This window comes from Pomacea canaliculata, linkage group LG9 (genome assembly GCF_003073045.1).
Source record: "Pomacea canaliculata isolate SZHN2017 linkage group LG9, ASM307304v1, whole genome shotgun sequence".
Classification (NCBI taxonomy): Eukaryota; Metazoa; Mollusca; class Gastropoda; order Architaenioglossa; family Ampullariidae; genus Pomacea; species Pomacea canaliculata.
In genome coordinates this window covers 5,751,600-5,775,004 of record NC_037598.1, presented here as the reverse complement: position 1 = coordinate 5,775,004, position 23,405 = coordinate 5,751,600, and the positions used below count along the sequence as shown (strand labels likewise).

Sequence of the window (23,405 nt, the reverse complement as noted above, 5' to 3'; positions counted from 1 at the left end):
ATTCACCCCACTTCCTGCGAGCTTGTTGAGCGAGAGACGAAGCAGGTCAAGTCGAGGGCCGCTGGTCTTTGTAAACAAGCAGCGAGGGGAGCTTGGTGTAGAGGCGTGCAGACCCAGAAATTTAATTTTTGCCGATTTCTGCCAGTGGTCGTTACTCCTGCCGACGGCCTGAGGAGGCGAATCGATGTGCATTTCAGCTGAGTGTGCAGCATCTCCTCGCCCTCCGGTCGCCTGCTTGATTGGATTATTTGGACACGCGCGTGCGAGTGTGTGTGTGTGTCTGTGTGTGTGTGAGAGAGAGAGTGTGTGTGTTTTCAGGGTCTTAACATAACGACTCTTAAGATCATAAAATGTAAGGAAAGGTGATCAACCAATCTAGTTACAGCTTAATTGGGAGTGAGGGCGTCTGATGTGTGTAGTTAAAGGAGGATATCTCCTGACCTTTACAACCCGGTAAATCTACATCACGTGGCACCAGAGCAGTCTTTCCCCTAGTGAATTGCTGTAAGCTTATTTCATATCATTGGAATGCACGAGTGTCATCCCCAGAAGACCCTTCGAAATCAGAAGCTGGTTTTGTGGTGATTTCTCTCTGAAGGTGTGTATGAAGGATGGATGTGTAAGCAAGCTGTATTCTGCTTTGACGAGAGTCTCAACAGAGACAGACGAAAAAGAGGAAAACGATATTTTTATTATATTCTACACACACACATGTGTAACCATCAAGCAGCTCTTCGATAGGTGAAGCCATAAATGTTCGACTTCCGGTCAACCATTAATAAGATCATAAATACCTGCAAAGCCCTCTTTCTAGCACCCCCAACCGTTGTCTCTAACTGCAACAGTCATCCTCTTATCCAGCCCACCATGATACGACTGCGCAGCCGTACTTTCCCCCAGCTCCCCAACAGCACACCCTCCCAACCTGCACACTGCATGCAAAGGTTGCAACTCGTCCTGTCGAGGGCTTCCCGCAGGTCGCCGAGCCGTCGGCCCTCATCACAGACTTTTATCACAGAATTCTGTAGTCGTAATTAGCCATGTGATCCGTGAGAATCTTCACAGAATGGAAGGCAGAGATGGCTTCATGGTGATTGGACTTGCTCGTTCAGGCACTAGTCTCTCGGTAACCTCACTACAACCCCAAGATAATGTTTAACTGACAACGCTTTTCTCCAAAGGTTAAAATAATAATAAAAATAACATGAAATGTTTGTCTGCGCGTTTACGATATGAGCGCGAATAAAAAAAAAAGCAAAGATGGAGAAGGGTTAGGGGTGGAGCAGGAGAAGAAGCGATTGATGAAAAAGGGGTTAGGAATGGGGCAAAGAACCTCCCAGTACATTAGTCCCTTCTGTCTGCATTTGAAAGCAAATATTAAATACACAGAAAAGAAAGATAGGAATAAAAAAAAAAGCGGCAATAGAATTTTTTTAAAAAGATTTTTGTTGTTTTTGTGTTTACCTTTTCAACACCTCTTCGTTTCGGGCGAAACGCTGCGCTTGCATAACAATCCTTATCTCTGCGCGTTGGGGGGTAGCCGTGCTGTGCCCGGGTAGGGAGAGGTGTTAGAGAGTGCGAAAGGGCTGCTGGGATTGATGCTGTAGCCAGAGTCAGGTTGGCATTGGCTTGCCCTCTCTCACTCGTCGTGTGCCAGCAACAACAAAAACATCACAACGAATTACTGATCAGCACTCGACGGGGCAAAGAGGAGTCGGGGTTGATTACTAACCGATCGTTTGAATACACGCACGCTTTCATTCTGTGTGTGTGCTCGCAAGCGTGTGTATGTGTGTACGTGTGTGCTTATGCTCGCGCAAGTGTGTATATATGTGTGTGTGTGAGAGAGAGAGAGAGCACTGAGCAGTCACGTGACGTCAAACGCTTGATCACGCGCGAGGCCATCCTCACTTCCTTCCATCGAGCTACGAAATAGCGAGGGATACACAGAATAAGCAGTTGCTAAATACATGAAATATTTACACTAGACGAAAAAAAAAAAAAAAGTTCTTCAGAGTTGATGAAATAACTTTCCTCGTCTTTTTTCCCGATTTTTCATTAGTCTCGAAGGAGGTTTTTTGTGATGCGAAAGGGAGGCGATTTCCTATGTGGCCCAGGCGTTCTACAGGAGTGACAGGCCGCTGTATTGATTGATCCATTTATTCGTTCATTGAACGACTTGACTGATTTTGTTGGACTCGACGCCATTATACAGATGAGAGTGAGACTGGCTGAATGAGAAATTACATCTTATTTTGTTATCAGCCCTTTTCATTTATCTCAAAACTAAGTAGACATTTCCTCACCAGCGTCTCTTAAATAGTCCAGCCAGATAGAAGGACATCTATACACCTTAATCAGCGTATTCAGATACACTGTTAGCATGTTTTGCTGTCAGAAAACCACCCAGACATTTCCTCAACAGCCTGCATAAAATACTGCGACTCTGCAAGATAGAAGGACATTTATATATTTTAACCAACCTACTCAGGATGCATCTTTACTTCTTCCTCGCCCCCCCACGCTTTCCACCAGACCCCCCCAGAAAAAAAGAGGGACGAACGGGTTCCTGAGGAGTGAGCTATCATTTGTCGATGATATCCGCGTGGTTCCTACCTTTTGGCACCTGTCAGGAATATGTCAAGGTCGGACGGAGACCGTTTGTGGGTTTGAAGCTGCCTGATGAAAGGAGTTGATTAGCGCCCGGGTAACGGGCCAAGCAGAAATCAAGATCGCTGGTACCCTCCCGCGCCGAACCCCACACCCGATGACATGTAATTGCACGGGAGATGTAACGAGGGGTGGGATTTAAAAAAAAGTTTGTAAACTTTTGATAAATATGACTGTTCTCAAGCTGAGATACAAGTTCCTGTTTCTTCTGAATTTTCAAGTTTCCTCTGTTGCCGGCTGCTTGCTGTCTTACACACTTCACCTTTATTATCTTACAAACTCCAGAAGGACTGGCATGCAAACAGGCATCACATACACAAAGTGTCCCGAGACGAGACCTGAACCCAGGGCCTCTCACTGCAGTGGGGGACAAGTGAATGAATGTGCTTGTTAGTAATTTAACAATATCAGTAGGTGACCATGTTCTCAGTCCTCAGTGTTGGTCACTAGAAAACTGTGTACAGTGCCTTGGTATTCGCTCAACCTCTCACCTTTACAGCCCCGGTCTCCGCTTGTCATCTAATTTGTAGCCATAATACTATCAGAAAAAAAAATGTTAAAATACCACTTTGGTCTCATATCTGTGCTAGGTGTTCTGTAATCTGCGTTCATGCCTTTGATTTTGTGCAGTTGCCCTCCTTGCCCTCGCGCGCTGTTATTACGCTTGCTATCAGCACGCGCTCCAGCGCTTGTAACCTCCCTTACCCTCTCCCCCTCCCTAGCAAGCCCAGATCCTCCAGATCGCGTCTGCTGTCGATTAGCAGCAAAGTGTTTCTAGTCTTTTTATCGCCGATATCCGATAATCTTTGTGTTCGTAACTGTCTTCGACTCTGTTACCTTCCGGTCCCTCCCTCCAAGATTATCATCTTGCCCGGCAACTTTGGCAAGGTATTGTCTTGCCCTTCAGCAAAACCGTAGACTAGTGGCGTCAGAGGCTTTCACCCTATGGATGGCTGTCTACCCTCTCACTTTCTTTTTACAAATCCGTTAATAGGCTACGTGCCTGAAGCAAGATCCGTTAGCATGCTCGTTGGCAACGAATCTGCCTCCCACACACGAACCTCTTTAAGAGTGAAATAAATACTTTAAAAAAAATCTTAATCTGACAGAAAACAAATTGAGGAATGCGTGTGTATTCGCAGCTTAGTGGTATGATATATCAGGCATAGCGGATGCACAAAAGAAAACGGACATCGTTTGGATCACGTGACTTGAACCAGTTGTTCATTAGAAATTTTTTTTATTATTATTTTTGGTCTGTGTCGACGACCTGAGGGGTTTCTCCTTTGTCTTCAAGACCTTTACATTGATAAAAGGCAGCATGGTTTCAGATTTTAAGGTCTCCCACCCTCTAAAAACCACTGTTTAGAAACCCTGGTAATGGCTTCCTCCTGTGCAATAGCTTTGCTTTCTATCGTCTTCTCATCGAATATCTTCTTTTTCCTGTTTGTGAAGTCGTTGACAGTGGATTCTGGATGTTGTGTCTTCCTTGTCGTACCCTCCCTGAAGCCTCTCGCAGCACGGAGCACAGAGTTTCGACATGCCAGCACTCGCAGGGTATGCCGGGACTGAGCTCAGGTATGCGAGGAACTGGAAACAAGTCGACTGCGGAGGAATAAACGCTCGCACCGCCTCCCTCACTGGCGAGAGCTTCCACAGACCTCCGCCTTCAGACTCGTGTGACAGACACCACACGCGAATTCCTGCCCGCCAGTCTCTGTTTTAAAGGCAGTTAGGCATCTGCTGTGTGTTTGAAGTTCTCTCCAACGCAGTTATTTAACGATTCCCTCTTTTTGTTAACATTAGAATTTTTTTTATCGAAACAGTTTGAGTGAAGGCCATGTACAATTTCGGGTAGAATCCAGCGATAAGGCAGTTGCTGCCTGGTAAAGTAGATAACTAATTAAAGGTCATATTTTTTTAAGAGAAGGGAGAGACTATTACAGGAAATTGGAAACCTGCAACAGCTGTCGTAGTGAAGAGGTTTCCAGTATCAGAAGCTGAGGGTGTGGTGTTCCCTCGCTCGACTGAGTTTTGCAATGTTTACTTTCACGCGAAGTACAAGTGTACTCGGGAAAGTAGCTTTAACTTCGCTTTTCGTGAATTTCTCTCCCTTTTCTCTCCTCTTTCTCTCTTTTCAACACCCACACCCATTCCCCTCATAATGCTGTCAGGTGGCGCAACGGTTATGCGTCTGTCAGCGATAGTGAGGGTTGGCTGTCTGGGGTTCAAATCTCGTCTTAGATATAATCAGATCTCGCACTCTAAACCCCATTGTTTACTAACAAGTACCGGGTAACCGCGGTAAATCTCAAAGTAATTTCGAGGTAAACACACAGGTGGGATGGTTTCCTTAAAAAATCTTAAAAAAAAACTAACTGTTGGGCTCGTGGACAAGAAAAATGGTTGGACAGGGGTGGGAGAAGCAGACTACGGCTCAAGACTAGACGACAAATACTTTTAAAGTGCGTCTGCTCTCAAAATCTGTTGGCTATAGTTGACAAGATGCCCCGCCAATGAAAGGTGAGTCGCCCCAGAGAGCTCGTAACCCTGGCAGAGGACTCCAGGGGCGAAAAAATAAATGAAAGTGACGAAACCTGGGGATAGCGGAGAAGCACTTCGACGGCACGTGACCCGACTCTTTGCATGCTTGGCTATTTCTTCTTCCATTTCTCTCACTTTTTTTTCTTTTTCTGTGGAGGGAACGAGCACGTTGTATAGGTCGGACGAGGAATGTTAAGTGCTGGCAATTTTTTACATCCGCCGTTCGCTTCCTCCTCACTCTTCCGCGGTACTGTGTTCATGAACACTGTCAGAGTTTTCTGTTACTAGTCAAAACTCTAGTGTTTTAAAAACAAAAAGTTTTATTTTTAGTGCCATTTTTTCTCTGCCGTGGAACAGAAAGAATGACAACGGTTGAGTGACGTAAGAGAGGTTCGTTGGTGACGTGGAGGTTTTAATGATGGCGCTGCGTGTCTTGAGAACATCAGAAAGCACGGTCTACTGCCAGCAACAAGCAGCAGGGAACTAGCTCTGGTGTTTATAGTTTAATAATGAATAAATATTGAATATTACAAAAAATTGCCTCTGTGCATATTGTTCTTTTACTTTATTTTCTTTATTCTGTATTCATTTCCGTTGTCTGTGTTGGAAGTTAACACTGGCCCTTAGGGCGACGACAGTCAGTGACCCTACTGTATAAAGCACCCGGAGAGAACCGTGCCACCCGGAAACATTACCTGATCGGAAACGTTACATCGGCCTCGGTCTCTCACACAGACCCTCCGGCTTCAAGAAAGGGTAGATGAACCTTGGTCTCGCACACAGATCCCCTCCTGCCCCGTGCTGGAGGTTTGAATGTCAAGAGCCCGGGTTGAGGCCACATGTAAGACTGGAGTGGACGAGGACTGGATGGATGGATGGCACGTGACTCGGGGTGGGAGGAGGGTGGGATAGGAGTGCAGATGGAGGATAGGGGAAAAACAGTTACGGATCAAAGCTGAAAACGTAGGAGGCCGGAGGTTCTTGACCAGAACAGTTTCCGAACACTAAAGTCTAGCTCTTGAGCATATGGAATTTACACCTGTTTGTCTTTTATTTATTGCTGTGGGCTTTTTTCGCATTACTTTTGTCCTACCGTTTCGTAATCAGACCCTGATGAAAAATTTGTTTTGTAGGAATGTGTGTGTGTGTGCGCGTGCGAGGGAGTGCACTGCTTCACCTTGCAAGCCAAACTTCACAGCCATCCCATGAAGCTGGCGCTCGAATCTGCCTGCCTACCTGCCACTCTTCATTTTTGTCACAGCCTAAGTAATCAGACTTGAAAGGAAGATCCCTCACTTCTTAAATGCCTGGTCTTGCCGGCGAGCCACTCACTCCTCCACTCAGAGGCATCTGCTTATTGATGGTTAAAGGTTGTTAGGCATCTTTACGCCTCGAGCTCGGCCCGAGGGTGGCTAACCCCTAGGATCAGTTCAAACACTGTGCTAGTAGTTCATTTTGAGGGTCGAGCAAATTTGTCAGTCAGGGTTGAGGCTGGAAGAGGAAAGAGGGTGTGGTTGGGGGTGAGGGTTATGGGCAGTCTTTCATGCAGGGGCAGATAAGGCTGTACCATGTCATTAAAGATGTGAGAGCATCATATAGACAGCTACAATGTAATCTCATTATCGCCCCAACCCCGCCTCTCGCCTCATTTTGTGGCGGTTAGAGTTCAACCCTTTCCCCAATTTACCCTTAATTATTAATTATATGCTCCCCCGCACATCTCGCCAACATTTGTTTTAAAATTTGTGTGATGGGCTCTTTCTCTTTATCTCTCTCTCTCTGCATGTGTGTGTGTGTGTGCATGCGCGTGCGTCCTACAGCTGTCAGTGCAAAACACCTGGCAAGTATTGAATGAAGGCTCCAACAATAACAAAGTGTGGACAGATAAAAGGTTTAGAGAAGGAAATCAAAGCACAAAAGGGATGAGAATGGTGGGAAAGTGTCATGTCAACTTTAAAACGGGTAGCATTACGGATAGTATCCTGAGTTTTTGAGGACTACAATCAATTTCTTCCTCTAAAGAGGGAAAAAATAAGCAAATATGCGAATGAAGGGTTCTGTAAGACAGTCCATTATTTTGTACCTATATGAGTGCCTGTCTGTCCGTCTGTTGACAAGGAAGCCGTGTTGAAAGTCAAGGGAGACAATGCGCTCAAAGTGCCCTTTGATGACAGACTAGACGAGGGGAGTAATTACATAAAAAAAGTGCCGGTACTAAAAGTTAAAACCAATTACCGAAGCAAGAAAACAAAGATTTACTAAGAGAATTAATAAAAGTGAATTACTGAAAGCGAACTTTAAAGCTTTGAGCGACAATAACTCCCAAGGAGCAACTAAAGGCGAAGTGCTAAAAGATGTTCACAGAAAAGTGCTAAAAGATAGGCACTTACATGTATTCACACAGAGGCGCTAAAAGAATGTTGTGTTAGTCAGAATGTTGTGTTAGTCTGTTTTATACGTGGCTGTCCAGAAAAACACAAACAGGAAGCTAATCTGCACGTAACAAAGTTACACGAGACTAAAAAAGATGAATGGTGTGTGTGAGAAAGTATTAGTAGTTTATTCAAGGGTGGCGTGTCCATCTCGGGGGAGAAAGAGAGCGATGGGGTGCCAGTTGAGATGTGAGAAATGTGGCGAAGGTATCAGTCACACCGCAGTCACGCGTGACACGTGACGCTTTTACTACCTGCCGACGTGACGTGCGTACGCACTGCGCTTTCGGACGTCGACCCACACCTTTGACCCTCAGCGCGTGCGAGGCGTTCGGATCTCCGTCCATCCGTCCGTGAAGCGGAAGGTTAGGCGTGTACGGACTGACCGAGGTCATCATCCGTTCTGTCATCATTTACATCAAGCTGATGATGTTGAGAAATACTATTACCAGTCACGTGACATAAACTGAACTAAATTTATTCAACGTGAGTGGCTCATCTTCATTTCTCTAATAGTGTAGTGGCGTGTATTTATTTTTTTATTGCTGAGCCTGGCAAACAATTTCAAATATTTGAGTAGATAGCACACGTCTGCTTCGAGATACACGCTTACACGTGTCACCATGGCAAAGGTCAAACTGTGAGGTCTCATATGTCTTCAGATTGGTCTGATTAACAGTCGAGGTCCTTAACCTTCCATTGATTGTAATCTTAAAAATGTAAACATCCATGATCTGCAGTTCTTGACCGCTTTCTATGTGTTATGATGTTGGTAGAGAATGGAAGTATCTCTGTTCAGATTTGAGGAAACACTGTAGTATTCTAAGCCGAGCTCCAACCTCACTTGAAAGAAACACTCCACCCCACTACACCTTTGAAGATGAGAGAGAAAGAATGAAGAAAGAACAAAAACAAGAGGAGAGATGGTGTTAAAATGAGGTGTGTGTGAGAGAGAGAGAGGAAAGAGAGCTTGAATCGTGAAGAGAGAGACAAAAATAACTCAGTAAAGAAGTGACAAGGGAGAAACCCCAGAAAAAATGGCGAAGGAAGGTCGAGGGATGTTGGCAGGGCGTGTAGCTGGGAAGTGTTGGCTTCAGCACCGAATGCTGAGCAGATGGCACCAGGCTGCCGAGCTTGAAGAAACCCCAAAGGGGAAGTAAAAACAGCCGCCAATATTGCTAATCAAAAGATAGATAACTCCAGCGGGAAGATTCGCCAGACATTGATCATCCAGAGGCGGACACAGAACCCTGGCATATGTTCCTCAGAAACTGGAATCTGGCAAAGACAACAGTTTGCCACCCGCGTAAACAAGACCATGTTGGTGGAATTTCTCGTGGTGTTGCCTCCAGTACTACTGCTAGCATCGAGAAACAAAACACAGTTGGCGAATTGGGGTGGTATGGGAAGCGGGTAGGAGTAAAGTTTGAAAAAAGGACCGCAGTAAATACTCACGAAACATTAATTTTTGGATACCATCGTGTGCAGAATTTATATGAATTTATTTTTAATGAAGAGTTGGCGGGAGAAAATGTATCATCAGAAAGACCCTAGAGGTAGTGGCAGCCTCGGAATGAAAGGACATTTAACTGCAGTCAGACTGATGTTCTTGCTGGTGGGCGATGTCAGATGTTTCCGAGGGGAAAGTGGGGATGGCGCAGAATTAAGGAGAGACGATGAATGTCTAATTTATCCAGTCGGATGTTTTCCCTGTTTGACACGGGGAAAGAATGATTCCAGCTGGTTACCTTCCTTGGCCCACAGACCTGGCAACATTCTGAGCTTGGTAGGTAAAGGTATGCCTGAATTTTCATGGGTTTCCAAAAGGTGATTGGTTGGATCATGTGAAGGTTTAGAAGACTTCTCGACCGTAGCCACAGAATATTTGTTGGCCGACAGTTCATTGTCATTTAACTCCACAAGACAATCACATCCTCATTCTCTTGTGCATGCGTCTTCATTCATCAGCATTTCGTTTAAGATTTTTTTCTGTTCCTCTCTTTCTCTCTCAGTTTTCACCTGTGATTTTCACCCACCCTCCCACCCGCGACCTATTCTCAATGTTTTGAGTGTGATGGATGTTGGTGCTACAGTCTGATTAGGTAACGGTGACGAAGCATTTAAAAAAAAACCTAATTCTCATCGCCAGCGTTCACTCGCCACCCTCTCCCAGCCCCCCCCCTCTCCTACACGCGCTATCTGTAGAGCGGAAGAGCGCGAGACGAGGGGTCCTCGCAAAGGCCCTCGCAGATCTTGTGAAGATTCGAGGTAGTTTGGGGAAATTCAAACCGCTAGAATCAGTTTTATTCCAGCCTAAATGGTGAAATGGATGCTGAAGAATGCAGGTGCCAAACCTGACGGGAACCTCTGATAGGTTGTGAGATGGGAAGTTCACTGCTGGAGGCCTGTTAGCAGCCTCGACCGTTCAGCGCATCATGCAATTTATTATTTTTTTTCTTTCTTTTTCTTCGTCTTCTGCATATTTTTCTCCCTTCATATCCAACTCTATTTTTTCTGTTTGTTTTTTTCTCACAGAAATCGTATATGAGTTATCTGTTTTCGTCAAACCAAACCGGGTTTTTGAGTACTGCGCATGCTCAGTGTGCAGAACTTGCCTGTAATCGTGTGGTTGGCATTACACTCGCCTACACATTACATTATTTACACTAACAAGCAAATAATTCAAACTTTTCATTGGTTGAACGAGGCAATAAAAGCAGGCATTTTCGAGGGCAAATGACCGTGAGAGTGCGTGGAGATGAGAGAGATCTATTTAAACCAAGAATTTTTTTAAAAAGAGAGTTATCTCCCCATTTTGCTTTTCTTGTGCTCTCCTGGAATTAACAACCGACAAAAAGGCTCTCGAAGCGAAGCGGAGGTAATGTCTGCACATGACGTTTGCACCGAGAAATCGCGAGAGGTAACATCTACATCACAGCCGCCATTTCACCCGCCCAGGTACGCACGTGCGAAAAATGCACTTCTCTGAGGTCGTATTCATGAAGTGAGAGTAAGGGGAAATTAAGGACAAGAATCTTGCCTCCTAGGTTGCTTCCAGACTCCAAGGATGTTGTATTACCCCTGAGATGGTAGGTATAAAGAACTGGAAAATATACCCTGGGTAAAGTAACATGAAGTATTATGCTCGTGATCTGCTCGGTGAGTCGACCTTACCCTGACTTCATGAACGCAGCCCCTGAGTAGAAGGGAAGAAAGCGGGCACAGCCATCATCCTTTCCAGTAAATAAACTCGACCAAGTCCCAGGTGAAAGGGAACGAGGTCCTGCGATGACATTTTTATGTCCAGGACTATACCTGAAGTAGAACCAGAGGGGAGGCAGAGCCAGCAGTCGAGGGGGGAGCCAGACTCACGCACGAGTCCAGCGGCGATCGAGTTGTCTTCCCCTGCCTGGTGGCGCGAGGAGCGAGGGCGCAGTAGCGCACTTTGCGTTCACTGGGGCGTTGGTGACGGCGGGCAAAGTTCCTCGGTCGTCGCGGATGATGAATGAAGCATGGTCTGACATTGATGATGACGGGGTGTAGTGATGGACACTCGCCATTTAATAACTCACATAACTAGCCACCACACGCACTCTGTCTCTCCTGTTTGTGTTCTTGGTTGTCTATCTTTTTTATTTCCGTTGCTTTCATTTTTCTTTTCTTTCTTTCGTTCTTTGTTTATTTGCTTTTTCTTTCTTTCTTTCTTTCTTTCTTTCTTTCTTTCTTTCTTTCTTTCTTTCTTTCTTTCTTTCTTTCTTTCTTTCTTTCTTTCTTTCTTTCTTTCTTTCTTTCTTTCTTTCTTTCTTTCTTTGTGGAATTCATGCTAGTGTCGGCACTAGGGCGGTCCCTTGGCGCGACGGTTAGTGCCTGTCACCAAAACTGTAAGGATTGGCTGTCTTGGGTTCAGATCTCGTCCTGGGCATGCTATTTTTTCTCTGCGTGTGACGTCTGTTTACAGGATTGACTCTATTGTCTTCCTTAGCGACTCAGTGGAAAACACCATTTCCTTCATACCGTGTCGGCACTAATAAAGAAATCACATTGAAACTAACACTAAACTGTTCATCTGCGCTAAAGCATGTTGAGCCTTGCAGCATGACATCACCTTCATCGTTAACACTAAACGGTTTTATCAAGTGGACAGTTAACGGCATTTGTTACACAACGACTCTTGTCAAGAAGTCTTTCATGCAAGTTGTTTACGGAATGTGGATGTTAGGGTGTCAATGTGGATAGAACGACCCATGAACGGTACTGCCATTTCATTGTTAGTTTGAGATACCTTTGTTGTATTTCCTTATGCAAGATCGGTGATAGATACCGCACTACAGTTATGGTCTACTCAGTGTCTTATCCGCGGCGTGTCGCCTTTGAAGTGACAAAGGTGCTTGTCGCAGCGGTGCGACGCGATGTCGAGGCTTTTGTGGAGGGTTTTAACCGTCGGCACTTTTTGTTCGTCACTTTGCAGGTCGCCGCTGGACGAGAGATTTAGAAGTTTGAACCTGTGGAAACTGTGAGTATGGATTTTTTTCCGACTACGCAAAGGCTAATTGCTAGAAAGCGCAAGATTAAGGACTACTTTCTCCCTCTCATTCACACAAACACACTTGGCTTCTGGCTTGTTATAGGGCTATTTTTTATTGTTTTCATTCTCCCCACTCTCCCTGATGTCAGGGAGGTTGCCATGTGCAACTGTAATTGCGACTGACATAAACAAGGCAAAATCTCAGGCAGTCATTGCTCCCAGATGCCACTTTTTCAGCCATCATTGTAGAAAAATAAGGGAAAGTCGTTTCGCTCCTAGCTACGAACAAATAAGCACAAAAGCATGCTGAGCTGTCCTTTTGCAAACGGACAAATCTCTTCCCCTCTCCTTCCTGTTCCTGCACCTGTCGCTATTTTTGGCCGCGACCTCGATTACCTACAGCTGATAGCAGTAAAAGCGGCCACACATGAGATGCTCAATATCTATCTCTCCAGTTATCTATCATTACGACCTCGCCTGTGTCAGGAGTCAGTTCAGCCTAGAAATCCTGGACAGCGGTTAAATGGACAGTTCGCTGACGTCATAGAAGGTCACCGGTTCATGCCTCGGTCTGGGTCTGGATCCTTGTTTAGCGTGCTTGTCATTTAGTGTTTCCACTCTTTAGTGGGCACACAGGGTTAGTGGTCATGCTGTTGTGATTTTCATGAGAGAGGGAGATAGCTATGCTGTGTAAGAATCTGCTGTTACTGATGATGGTGTGGTGGTGGTGATGATGATGATGGTTTTCCTTCCTTTGTAATTACTACAACAACTATTTTCACGGCGATACATATATGTGTAAACCATCTTGACCAGAATGGCTGTTGTAGAGAGGAAGATGGCGGGCGGGTGATGACTAAGTGGTGTAAAGCTTTACTATACACGGAGAGACATGAGTCACCCAAAGACAACAAATAGAAGACTTTTTTCTTCTTTTGTCTTTTCTTTATTTGTTTCTTTGTTTGTTTGGTGTTGTTGGAAGTGGCGGTAGGTGGAACATTGGAGCAGTTTTTCATGGCCTCGTGAAACGACTCGGCTGGTTTCCTTGGTCTTAATGGATGTTGAACCCGCTGCTGAAATACCTCCGCAACTTGTCGAGGTCAACGCCAGCTTGTTCGTGGACCTTGTCTACCTGTCTACACTGTATGTAGTTTATGATGAAGACTTCTTTGCATGTTGCCGACAGGTCAGGGACGAGGTCAGAAGGCGGCCTGTGACTGCACAGGTGTGTCAAGTTCACAGGGAGTCGCAGAAAAGGAAAGGAAGGAAAGAAAGGAAAAAAACCAACCTGGCTAGACACTTTCACAGGTCAAGGTGTTAGTGTGTTTAGAATGGGGCGAGCTTTACAGTTTGAGGCCAGTAACACAACATGTTTCTAGAACTTAAAACTATTCTTTAAAAAAAATTATCTTATTTACAACAATTTTAGTTTAAAAAAAATTAAATTCAAAAATTGTGTTGCTCGTCGCGATTATGACCTTTCTATTTTAACCTATTTTAAATAATTTGAGGCTGAAAAGTGATTAAAATGAGAAATGTGTACGGCAACTGGATTCATGCCTCGCCAGTTCAGTCAGCACGGGACCGGGGGACTCTCGTCTCGCGAGGTGAAGAACTTCACGCCGGCCGAGGGGACCTCGTGACTCTTTACGAGCGCTCGCAGACAAGGGGCATTAACTGGCGCGGTCTCACTGAGCGGTGGTGTGGGGTAAGTGCCTGGACTTGTTAACCACTGCGACTCGTGCACCTGTGTGCCTGGCAGAGGACGTGCGAACGCTTGTATACAAGGTGGTGAGCACGTGACCAAAAGGTGAGAATGGTTCTACTGTTCATTTTTCTTTTTAATGTGTCGACTCGATGATTGGTGACGTGCGTGCAGGTGCAAACTTTAAAAAAAATTTAAACACAGGTTAAGTTTCACTGTTCACTTTATTTATTTACGCGACGTTTGTCGACCGTTTTATTTAATGGCGTGTTCGCACAGGAGTTCTCAGCATGGATACAAAAAGAAATGGAGGATGCCTCCTGTAGGATTAAAAATAATGTGACTTTTTTTGCGTTGACATGGTGACGGAATGGAAGTGTGATGGAATAGAAAGGTAGTCGTTAAGTTGGCGGTGTGTTTTATCTCTAGGCCATCAATGCCAGGAAGGGGGCAGTATGCGTATGGAGGGTTTGTTTGTGTTGTGTTGCATTTTATTGTGCAGCAGATAGAACACAAAATATTTCCGCTTGTGCAATAATCTTCAAACATACAATATGCAAGATGTTGGTTACGAATTATCAGTCGGCGATGGCTAAAGTCTTGACTGCGGTCTGTGAAAATAAAACTCACCTGGTAACTTCAGTAGAGCTGGCATTGACACCTGCTGAGGTGTGATGAGCGATGGGGCACTAAACTGTTGAGGCAGGCATTGGTCATTTACACCTGAAAGGATGTTAAAGACAGAGATTGTGTGTGTGAGAGAAAGAGAGAAAGGAAGGAAGGAGAGTGCGCCTGGCTTCAGTATGGTCGGTCATTACCTGCCGTGTACTTAACGCTCAAATTGAGGATGAGGCAAGGGGGAAGTACAGGGAGGGTAAGTGTTGCTGTAAAACTATAGAGGGCAGCACCGAACCTTAGGCTGATGACTCAAGAACTTAGGGTCTAGGGCGCGTCATAGAAGCCGAGTACCACGATTTTCGTGGATTAATGTGGGGTTGTCACAGAACATGTGTTGTACGCGTGCGCGCGTGCCTATCCGTGTGACTGTGCGTGCTGACTACTTGGCTCACTCAACTTGGGAGTGGTAAAACTATAAATTTCAAAGCTATAGAAACGTATGTTTGTGACAAGAAGTCTAATCGTAAAGTTCAACGGAATTTGTCCAACTCCCGAAAAATAAAGAGAAAAAAATATGTGCTCCTCCATAAAAAGCAAACAAATCTCTTACACCAGATGTTGTAGGAGGCTGCATATTCGTTCTGTAACCGTCTACACTGAGTGACTGTGTGAGTAGCAGTCATGGCGACCCACCCTCACACGTCCCTTGTCTGTCTGTCGGGAGATTTCCTTCCGCTTAGGTGCAGGCCTTGGTGTTCACCGGCTTTTCAGCGCCCCTCTGGCACATTTTTAGTAGCCCAGAGCGAGGCATCAACTGACTTGAAAAGACGACAACCATTAGAAAGTCATTTATCATCTCTAATCGACTGACTCATAACTCCCGGCTCACTGTCACACGCACTCACACGTACACCCACCCACACCCACCCACATCACAGCGCTCATTGTAACCGACTCACACTACATTAACCCTGCAGGGACTGGTGGCTGGTGTACAGCAATCAAACTGGTCGACTGTTGTCGAGTTAGTCGCTTAATGACACGTAAGCGCACACGCACGCCGGCTATTGTCTGCAAATCACAGCTGCCATGCCTTTCTCTTGCCTCCTTTTTTACGATTCCCCTACCCCACCCTCCACCACCCTTTATAACTTTGTCGAAAGACTAGTCTGGCTTCTCCACAGAGCCAATGTTACATTATCCAGATACAGGACGACTGGTTCTTTGTTACAAGAAAAAGGTATCCCAAGAAGACGCGCATAGGAAGCGGAAGTCTCTCATCAGATGAACGTGGGCGTACGAAGATGTTCTGATAGCAGTAACCTTAACCTTACATGACCCTGTCCGTGACCCTAACCCATCGCTCTGATGTCGAATTTGTACGCAAGATCGTGTTGTCTTCACAAGCAGACACCCGAGTATTAACCCTAATTTACCGCTCACTGACACTAGTCCTGATACAAGATAGGACCATGTAGCTTAACTTCCCCGAAAACGAGGCTGTAGGGCAAATACTGAACTTGCACGTGCTCTGTGTTGCTTCCAAACTTTGCTGCATTTATGACCGTGCCCGTGTTCCATATTGTGTGCGGCCTGACACGTGCACACATTTAGATGACACTTTCATTTTACCCTTCTTCGTTGTTGAAATAAATCGAAGTAAACCATTAAACGAGAATTCGAAGACTGTAGGAAGCTCTGTGAACTAAGACTTCCGGTTTGGTAGTAAAGGGGGAGGTAAGCATGAGAAGGAAGGGTTGGAGATAACGGTCCAGGGTGTGGTTTGTCTCTTGCCTTGCGGCACACGTCCGGCCGGACCCACAAGACCGAAGGGTAATCAGATCATCACCAGCGTTTCCACCTCCTCCGACTCTCATGTTTTGTGGTATAACAGCGTCATTTCCGGCCATCTTGAGGACGCGGTGATGCCAGGTGTCGCTCTTCACGATAGCTTTGCACACCACCCTTTTTTTCATTTTTTTTTCTTTTTTGCGCACCACCCTATCCGTTGTGTCTGCACCTGGACGTCCGGGGGCGATTTGGGAGCAAGTTGCATGAGAATTCCTCTCGCCCTATCCACATGCAAAATTCATGACTGAACGGGTCCACCGGGTTATTTTTTTATGCGTGCAGCCGGGCCCAGCTCTCGGAAAAGCCTCGGTCTCGTCGAATGCTCTGCTTAACGCATCGCCGATCTAGAGCAAACAGTCACCTTCCGGCCTCGGAGCCGATAGCGCAGTCTGCGTGTAGAGTTTATTTGCATGTGCCCAGACGACCTATTAGACAGATTATTCCCCTCAACCTCCCCATCCTTCCCCTCCCCATCCGGGCTTTTCTGATCTTTGCTGTCATTCATTCTCGTCTTTACCGCTGACAAGTCCACAAAAGTGTCGTAAGTACAGCGACGCGAGATGTCGTTACGGTTGCTGTTGATGGCAGCAGTAAACGATGGGGAGGGGTGGGGTTGACGAACGGGACGCGAAGATGCTTCTAAGTGCAGAGAAAGCAAGTTGAACGGAAAAGCTCAAAACTCGTTGCTATGGTCTCGCCAGCGTAACGTCACTTCCGGATACTGCTGTGGCAGCGGCGCCATAAACGAAAGATTGCTTGGCAGCCTAAAGGCCGTTGGGCGAGGAAAGGGTTGGAAGTGTCATAATAGTTGGTCGTCACCTCCAAATGATGGACATCTCAAGTGCATTCACGAGATTTGTTTTCAAAGGGAGAGCAGTAGTTAAAAGAGTGGTAGCAGGAAGCATTAATTAGCCGGAACAAGGAAAGTGTTTCACCCCCCACCATCACCAGCCCCATAAATTGTACATAAAGAACCGATACGCCTACTCTACTGGAAGCAGACGATCGTACGGTACTCGTGGGGCCGGGAGCAAACTCAAAGCCACAGATTCTGACGATGATGACCTTTTGTCAGGCGTCGAAAAGGTCGCCAGACTGACCGCAATGGCTGGACCTCAAACCGATGGATTGGACCCCCACGATGGGCCCCTGCAGGGCTAGACAAGGCTCTGAGAGACGCGCCTGGTCGTTGATACACCGGACATGCGTATACCGGGAGGATGTGGAGGCTGAGGAACTGCTCCCCCGTTCATGCGCAGAATGTGTTTTAGTTTATTCGTACTTCGCAGGTGTAGTAGAACATGTTTGTTAGAATGAATGGCGACTGGAACATCCGTTCTTGAACTGAGAGATTCCTAAACAGACCCTCACGCGCGCACGCGCCAAAGAATCGGATATTCCCGTAGAACAGACAACCATGTTTGCTCGGTGTCGAGCCGGGAAACACTGTCCCCGCCATGTTGTATCAGTGTAACGGTCGTTAACGGCAGGGTGACTGCGCGTCGGCTTTTCATCTCGCAGCTCGGTGACACCTGGAATGATGGCGACAGATCGTCGTGTCTCTTGTTTCACACATCCTCACTGTGTCTTGTTTGTTTACCTGACCCTAGTTAGCACGGGGCGCTGATGTTGCGACTACAGGGACCTGAGAGGTAAGGCAGCGGCTGAAGTTTCAGTCACGCTTGACCGCTTATGCAATAGTAGAACTGGTTCGGTTGGCAGACTGTAATTACTGATGCAACTATGAACGCACGTGTTGTGTGTGGGTGGTAGGGGTGCCTTCTCTCTCTCTCCCTCACACTCTCTCCCTCTCTCACTTGATGGCGAGGAGGAATTATTGAAGCGGCTTCTTTGAGCGTGCGGTGGATCACGGGTAGCCATCAGGCCCCCGAAAGAGAACAAAAAGTGAGAAGTGAAGTCGGTGAGGTTGTACCTGCACAGTCTCAGTCTCGCCAACAAAACCTGGAGTTTAACACTCGCCCGAGCTTTGCAGAGCCTCACAGGTCACAGGGTTCAGCTTTCTCCTGAAACACACGTCGAGCAAACAACCGGTCTCTTTTTGTTCATCCGAATAAAAGAAGGCGTTTCACTGGTTGGCTGAGCGTTTTTTTCACACAAGTTCAGAGCAATGGGATTGCAATCGATACTCTTTTGATCTCGGTGCGTGTTTTGGTGTTTTTCGCTCGGTCTGGCAACACTTCCTCTGCAAATCAAAGGCCGTTGTGGCTCGGCGTTTGCAGATGAATGGTAGTCGCCGGGCATCTCCCAGTGTTCATCTCGCCCCGGGACATCAAGCTTGTGCGGGCACCAGACCAACTGCACTGCACCCAAACCCGTGTTAGTACACAAAGATTATGCAATTTCTCGTACTGAAAGAGATATTCTTTCCAGTTCACGAGTCTCCACAAAGAAACTGTTTGAACGTTCACACGCAGGCTTTTTACCTCCTCCTCCTCCCTATAGCGATGCAGGCAATAGACTTTTATCCATCATTTTTTGCCTCCGTTCACTTGCACTCCAGACCGGTCGCTCTTCGCACGTGCTCGCGTTTACATCCTGAAACAAACTGTTCACAAGCGGCAGACGATAAAACTGCATATCTCCACCCAAAAAAATAAATCGTAAGTTAAAGAACATAGATAAGAGATAAAAAAAGAAGAAAATTTTATTGCTTCAAGAGCTCCTTCGTGCAAAGCAGAAGAATGTTGAGCAAACGCATGACAAATAAAGTTAATGAAATTTATTGTGTAACAATTAGTTTTACATAAAGAATAAATGGTCGAGCGCTGTGCTATTGCTTTTGCGAACAAGTAACCCTAGGTTGTGTAGTGGTAATAAAAGCCTATAAGAACCAATCAAAATGCACTACACATTTCTTAATGAAAGCGAAAGTAGATAAAAGTGTGTACAGCCGCTAGCCACAGATGGCGAGTCCACAGCACACTGACCTTCACCCATTCACCTCTTCCCCGATTTTTGCACCTAAGTGTCGGAGGTCAAGTACCTCCGTACGTGCTGTCCGATCTTCAGAGTCTTCTTTCCCCTCCACATCCCCTTTCTTTCTTCGCTATCTCATTTTTCCGCGTCCAGCTTTGCCCGCCGGCAAAGGAACCGCAGTCTTACTTACCAGCCAGCGGAGCGCGCCATGCACGAGGGAAGCCAATCGCTAATCAAGTTACAAGCGGACTAACCGCGCCCCCTGGACCACGAGAGGGAGGCTGGCAGTGCCGGGTAGTGCCTGTCCCCCCTCCTCCGTTAGTCCTCGGGGTTGGAGCAGACGATGCAGGCACGTGGTCTGCGAGGAAGGACGCGTGACCCTGCAGCACGGCCCGGTGTGTCGTTACATCACCGACACGGCCGGTGAGGAGCATGATCCGGCCAGGCGTGCAGCAGACGACTACCGACACGGAGCGGACCGCTGGCGCGCAACAGACACTTTTTGCGATGGCAGGTCGGCTGGCAGGCCAGGCGCACGTGAGGTGATCGCCAAGAGTTTGTCTTACCCTGTGAGGCCGCTGCTGCCACGCTGGTCGTAACACGGTAGGCTTGCACTGCTCTGCTCTTCTCTCTTTCTCCTTCACTCGTCCATTCGCTCTTTCCGTTATGTGTGTGACGTATATTGTTTGTGGGAACTGTGTGAGGGATGACGGCAAACGTTCTCCAACTGCTACCTTCGGTCCATTAGCGCTTTTGACCTGTCTTGGATTTCAAAGATTGGGGTTGAGGTGGGATGGGGGATGAGAATGAAGCAACCGATGGTTAGGGTTAGGGTTAGCCTTCTGATGGCTGACTGTACGTCTCTGACCATGTCTACGCAGCATTTCCGGTCACATGTCTACGATGTTTAAATAAAATGTCTCTACTATACCTGTACACAATGATTTAGAAGAGGGAAAGCAGTCACGTTTCTGTAACACCGACTGTGAACCCGAGTGTGTGTTGATTTTTACTTTTTTTTTTTGGAGGAGGTGATGTTAAGGTGAAGAATGGCGGCCATTCATTGATCTCGGTGTTGACATGGCATGATAGCATGCAATCAACAGTTGTATAAAATGGCTCGCAGTACACGCAACCGCCACCCCGGCAGTGCTTTTGTTTTTGGAGTATGTTGCTACGAAACTTGATGTTCCCACCCTTCCCCAGTCTCACGTGCCAAGTGTTTTACACAATGGTCATTAGCTTCATTATGGGAGTGTGTAGTACACCGTTGTCATTAAGGCCCTCGTTGTTTCCTCTCAAATGTTTCTGTTCGCACTAAGTGGACAGTCTCCAACTCCTCCTTCTCTCTCTCTAGGTGGAAGGGACAGTCTCCATCTCTCCCCTTCTCTCTCTCTAGTTAAGGAGGTAGAGCGGACAGTGAATGCTGACGAAGCACTTGCCGTGCGCGTGTTGGCGCATGCTGAGAGCTCACGCCTGTCACTTGTCTCTGTGTGTGCTAACCCTGTCACGTGTCACGTTGCAAGGCAACGTGCGGGGGGAATCTTGCTACGTCAGCGCTTTTGGAAAACAATCGATTTTCACTGTGTGGTGATGTGGTGGTTTGAGGGGGGAGGTGTGTTGAGGGAGGGGATGTTGCTTGAATTCTACTTAAAACATTGCTGACACTTGCAGCAGCCAGCCAGCCAAGGCCGTACGCACCATGCAAAGGTCACCACCACATCACAGGACGATTTTTGGTCTTTTTTGTTTTGGTTTTTGGCCTTTGGCTAGAGATGGGAGGATCTGGGCATAGGAGGGATCGCTAGGGAGAGGGAATAAGGCATCGAGGAGAGCGAAGGTTGTCAACATGGAGAGGGGTCAGTGACCTTTCCTCACAGTTCTTACTGAGACAAAGTGTGGATGGAGATGGTTTGTCTGGCGGCCATGCTCGGGGCGCTCATTAGGAGAACTCTGGCTTTTGTGAACATGCACGCGCAGATCGTATCCGCGAAGCCCACAACATTAATAGATCGTAAACTTTATTTATTTGTCATTTATGTTGTCTGCTCCACTCTACGATAGCCATGGGCCGCAAAAAAGGATTAGGCGTGGAGGGAAAGTTGTAAAAAGGTGAGGTGTGGAAGGGAACTTGTGTGGCGGAGGTCAGGTCATATTTCCGAGAGCCAGTCCGTAAAATCTCGTCGCTCCCGTCGTTGTGTAACGGATGGACGACAGGTAGCTCTGTCGTCAAGATCCGTCACGTGAGGATAAGTGGAACAGAGTTACGGTCCTAGGGAGCAAATGATTAACTTTTTAATTTTTGGCCATTAGTCCTCTTGTTCAAAAGCAAATTTCTTCGACTATCATCTACAATCATCTGTCAGGCGTTTCAATTTTCAAATGACGATGGTTCAGACGGTTTGAATGACGCATGTGGTGTCTGCCATGTTTAAGATCGATTGATGGACAACGGCTAACGGCACTTTTATCTAATGAGGGTTTGCAGAGTGACATGCATGCACGGCCTTGTCATTTTGTTGGAGATGAACTTGTTGGAAAATCTTCAAACATTTTCACACAACACATTCGCGTGCACACACATAATGAAGAAAGATTTCACACGGTGAAACCCTTGAAGCTTGTTTTTTTTTCTTTTTTTTTTTTTTTTGATCGCAAGATTGCAATCTATGGGAAGACTTCAGATGTCCAATTTTTCTTCCGTATGCGGTGATCGAACTCAAGATACAAGGGGAGGTCAATAGCTTATCGGCCCATTAATTTCCGACGGCAGAAGGTAAGTAATAGCGGGGAGTGGAGCGCCTGGAGGGCGTCGTCTGTGTAATGCTCTCCCTTTGCCAGTCATACGTACGGCGGCGCTGGAGCGAGTTAGATGGCATCGTAAAGTGCTGGACTCGTGGTCCACACGCTGGTGGTGGTGGGAGGATGTAGTGGACGAATGGTGGTTAGCGATTTCCCCTGACGGCGCGTCAATGCGATTAATGCAATAAAAATGGCGCCTGCATCTCAGTCTTTCTTGTTCCCCCTTATTAGTATGCAGGCGGCGCTTTTTAGAAGGGTCAAACGTCCTTTTGTATTTTCGACTTCTCCCGCCTGCTTCAAGCCACCGCCACCCCCACCACCTCCTCTTCTTAGCCGTCATTGTGGATACTTTCAACAGGGGGCGACCGTTGGGAATGCCTGGATTGATCATAAATTAATGGATGAAATTTGTCTCGTGACTGAGAAGGCGCCGTCACTCTGAGTGCTCGTTGAAAAACACAAGGCTTTTTCGCACCACCAGGGGGCCAAGTGGGGCAGCTGCCCCTCTAAAAAAAAAAAAAAAAATGATACTAAGGGACAAGAATGTGAACGTCGTTTACTACCGACATGGAGTTTGTCGTCCCTTCACTTCAAAGCTGAGCATCTTCTCACACCACTGGTTTGAAGCAGTTTCAGGAAGATGTTTTGCCGAGCAGCGTTTGTAATACACAGGGAAAACCTTTGAAGAATTGCTTGGAAGACAGGTTTGGATTTTGTTGTGTTACGTGGACGAACATGTTTCAGTAACTTGTCCTTTTCAAACAAAACAAAACAAAAAAAAACAAAAAAAACCAAACAAACAAAAAACCAAAACAAAGAAAGATAAAAAAAGAGAAAAAAAACGAAACAAAACAAAATAAAAACAACAACAAACAAAAAACAGGGAGCATGAGTGTTGGAAAAAATAAAATCGAAAAAAAATCAAAACAAACAAACAAGCAAAAAACCTCGAACATTAGCGCTGTAGCAACGAGGCAGAGAGCTTGCAGAACATGTTTGTGTAATATATTTCAGAATGTAGTGTTTGCCAACAACCGTTTGATAGTGTTTCACTAACACTCTGACACTGCAATGGCGCGGCCTTCAAAGACTGTTGCCAAAGCAACAGCTTTGTAACAGCTTCTGGCCACTAGGACATCAATGAACAATTATCCCAGTTAGACCTGTTCAGCGACGAGCACGGAGATTAATCTTTCACATGTTTTGAAATTAACTGAGCTCGAACAACATCCACAGAGGCGAGCAAAAATGAAAGGGGAGAGGGCTGAAGTGTTATGACATGAGGTAAAAAAAGATGGCGCACTTTTTTCAATCGTCTCCT

General features: G+C 46.3%; 1 protein-coding gene across 5 annotated transcripts in view; it reads left to right on the top strand.

The window, feature by feature from the left end:
* The window catches only part of LOC112571517 (prickle planar cell polarity protein 3-B-like), a 120,988-nt gene that overhangs the window by 36,921 nt on the left and 60,662 nt on the right, over window positions 1–23,405 (top strand). The window contains exon 1 of one of the 5 annotated variants that reach the window (XM_025250534.1): window positions 11,945–12,159. The exons of 2 other annotated variants lie outside the window; for them this stretch is intronic. In XM_025250534.1, coding sequence (XP_025106319.1) covers window positions 12,056–12,159 — 104 coding nt within the window. In that variant the 5' untranslated portion in view covers window positions 11,945–12,055. Of the gene's footprint in view, window positions 1–11,944; window positions 12,160–13,850; window positions 13,982–19,503; window positions 19,886–23,405 lie in introns of those variants that run through there. 2 more of the 5 variants (XM_025250537.1, XM_025250536.1) reach the window with 2 other exon arrangements.